Genomic DNA, 2,805 nt, shown 5'->3' on the forward strand with positions numbered 1-2,805 from the left:
TTGAAATGTCTAACTTAATTGCTCAGAGTCTTTAACACATTAAATATTACGTTTTGGTTAATACTCTATCGTAACTTTGTAGATTTTATTTGTTGTTTCTAACTTATTGCAATCTAGTTTACTTATTTACTAATTTGAAGTACTAAACTTGTAGCTTATTACTTTACTTTGATTTTAAGTTTTGTTTTAAGTCAAGTGTGAAAAGTTATTACAAATGATATGTTATGTAACTGAAATCGAACCGAATGGAACCGAATTGTAGGTTAACCAAAACCGTTGTTATTAGATATTTTTTTCCGGTTTCGGTTTTGAGAAATACAAAACCGAGGCCTTGGTTTCGGTTTTTGGTTAATGCTCTTAAACCGAACCGATGGAACCGAGTCCACCCCTACTAATATTTCATAAGGGAAAACTCATTACTAAAATGCGAACACCGAAAACCGTTTGCATATCTGAGATCAGCTAATTTTTGTCACCGATTGTGTGCGGTCACACCAAGAAAACTCATTTGGTAAATGCCCAGTCAATGAGGATTTTACTATGTCAAAACGCCTCTTTTTTGTTGACCGTAGGTACAGACGGTCAAACAATATCCAGAACGGACGAAATTTTTACGGGTTCCCTAAATATATATACTGATCACATCTGCTGGTGTCGATCGACCATATTTCGAACTAGAGTTATAGTGAAACGACTATATGAAGGAAAATTCTTGGGATCGATTGATACAGCCGATGTGATCGATATATATATTTAGTGACCTTGTAAAAATTTAATCTAATTTGGACCTCATTTGACCGTCGGAATTTCCGGTAAACCGAAAACACCACTAATATGTTCTAAGGGATGACCCATTATAAAGATGCGAACGCTGAAAGCCATTTGCATATCTGAAATCACCTAATTTTTATTACCTATCATGCACGGTCACACAGAGGAAACTAATTAAGCAAAGCCCTGGTAAATGGGGCTTCAATATGTAAAAACGCCTCTTTTTTTGTTGACCGTAGGTACGAACGGTCAAACCATGTCCAAAACAGACGAAATTTTACGGGGTCCCTAAATATATATACCGATTACATCTGCTGGTGTCGATCGACCATATTTCAGACTGGAGTTGGTGATCGCCTAAGTGTCAACTAATATATCATAACCTTTATATTAGGTTTAGAATAAAACTATCGCATTATGAAGCGACTATATGAAGGAAACTTTTCGGAATAGATCGACACCATCCGATGTGATCAATATATAAATATATTCAGTGATCATTTTAAAATTTCATCTAATTCGGACCTCGTTTGACCGTTGGAATTTCCGGTAAACCAAAAACAACACTAATATTCCTTAAGTGGAGACTTATTACCAAGATGTGAATGCGGAAAGCTGTTTACATATTTAAAATCACCTAATTTTTTGTCACCATCAACAGAAAAATTGAACAATACTAAAACCAACATAGAGAATACAGTTGCTGCAACATGTGAACCAGAATCGACAAACTTCATAGGTTTCCGTGCAAAATTTTCATTCGCAACTTGGAATAATATGCCCTTTCTTCATCATTCATAACATAAATATCCATTGACATAATCCTCATCTCTACTTCAAACTTCCTAACTCGCAATTTTTCTTTATCAACTTCAACTTTTTCCTTCATAATTTCTAGTTTCTTTTCATCTTTTTTTTTTCTACTTGTAATTTCTGAATTTTTCCTAGTTGATATGTTTCTTTTTAACTTTCTTTTTTCAACCTTATTTCCTGGTGGTCTAGGCACTACAAAGCAAGTGGTTATGTCTTCATCGATATCTATGTGAGTGCTTGTAGTTGAAAATGAAGAGGTATTAGTTGTAGTAGGTTTCGATTTGGTCTTACTTGTCTTGGCGTCAACCTCTTGCAGTGTTTGAATCCATTTTGGTTGGTGCCTCAAGATAACCCAAGCATGATCAAGAGTGAACCGTTTATTTTCTTGTTCTTCATACAAGCTCTTGGTATCTGCAATCTGAACAGTGGAAAAAATAAAAATTAACTACTATAGGGTTGGGTGATCAAACTGACCAAAGTTAATTAACAAGGGAATCACAAAGCTTATCTTGTCTTGTTCGGTTTTTCCACTTTCATTGAATGCCCTTACGGTTGCCATACATCCTAAAAATTTGTTAACCTCCTTCTGTATTTTGCCCCACCTTTGGCTCAACATTTGTTGTGAATGATCCAAATCAAAGTTTTTGTATTGATGGTAATAATCTGTTATCTTACCCCAAAAGGCCTGAGCCTTTTGTTCATTGCATGTAACCGGATCCATAACAATATTCAACCGTGCACTAATAAGTAGCTTATCTTCCTCCGGGTTAAAGAAAGACCCTTTTGGAGCTCTTTTCTTAGATGTTTGAGACACCTCCTCACCAATTTCATATTGAGACTCTTGTGTGGAGAAATCAGGAAACTCTAAGAACTGAGAATCCATGGATATATGAAAATGATACAAGAACAATGAAAATGATAAAAGATACAAACAAAAATACCAAAACAAACTTAAGGATATATGAAATAGACTAGTCTAGGTACTTCAATAGTGATTAGTTAATGTGGTTAGTTGGGAAATAGATCAGATGTGGATGGAAAACTTATTGCAAGAGTAAATGAACTTTGAGTTTGTAGACTTGGCGGGTTTAATAGCCTTTGCTAGTTTTAAGGAATATGATTAATTTGAAAACTAACTTGTAGGGTTATATTCAATATGCCTAGTTACAACTACTTTGTACCTTTGATACCAACAAGCATTTATAATGCCAGCATGAGGTT

At 34.8% G+C, this 2,805-nt stretch overlaps 1 protein-coding gene across 1 annotated transcript; it reads right to left on the reverse strand.

The window, feature by feature from the left end:
• Positions 1-1,504: 1,504 nt before the first annotated feature.
• Positions 1,505-2,467, reverse strand: LOC126803519 (glutathione S-transferase T3-like). Its single transcript, XM_050531315.1, has 2 exons — positions 2,165-2,467; positions 1,505-2,002 (listed from the first exon to the last, which is right to left on the reverse strand). The coding sequence occupies exons 1-2, from the start codon at positions 2,465-2,467 to the stop codon at positions 1,505-1,507; spliced, it is 801 nt and encodes a 266-aa protein (XP_050387272.1).
• Between the last annotated feature and the right edge of the window lie 338 nt (positions 2,468-2,805).

Source organism: Argentina anserina, chromosome 7, assembly GCF_933775445.1.
Source record: "Argentina anserina chromosome 7, drPotAnse1.1, whole genome shotgun sequence".
NCBI classification, from domain to species: domain Eukaryota; kingdom Viridiplantae; phylum Streptophyta; class Magnoliopsida; order Rosales; family Rosaceae; genus Argentina; species Argentina anserina.

What these genes read in the sequence shown, in the direction of transcription:
- LOC126803519 (XM_050531315.1), bottom strand. Translation starts at nt 2,467, where the DNA reads ATGGATTCTCAGTTCTTAGAGTTTCCTGATTTCTCCACACAAGAGTCT. An exon ending in GGGGCAAAATACAGAAGGAG is followed by an intron (nt 2,003 to 2,164) that starts GTTAACAAATTT and finishes TCCACTGTTCAG; the next exon opens with ATTGCAGATACCAAGAGCTT.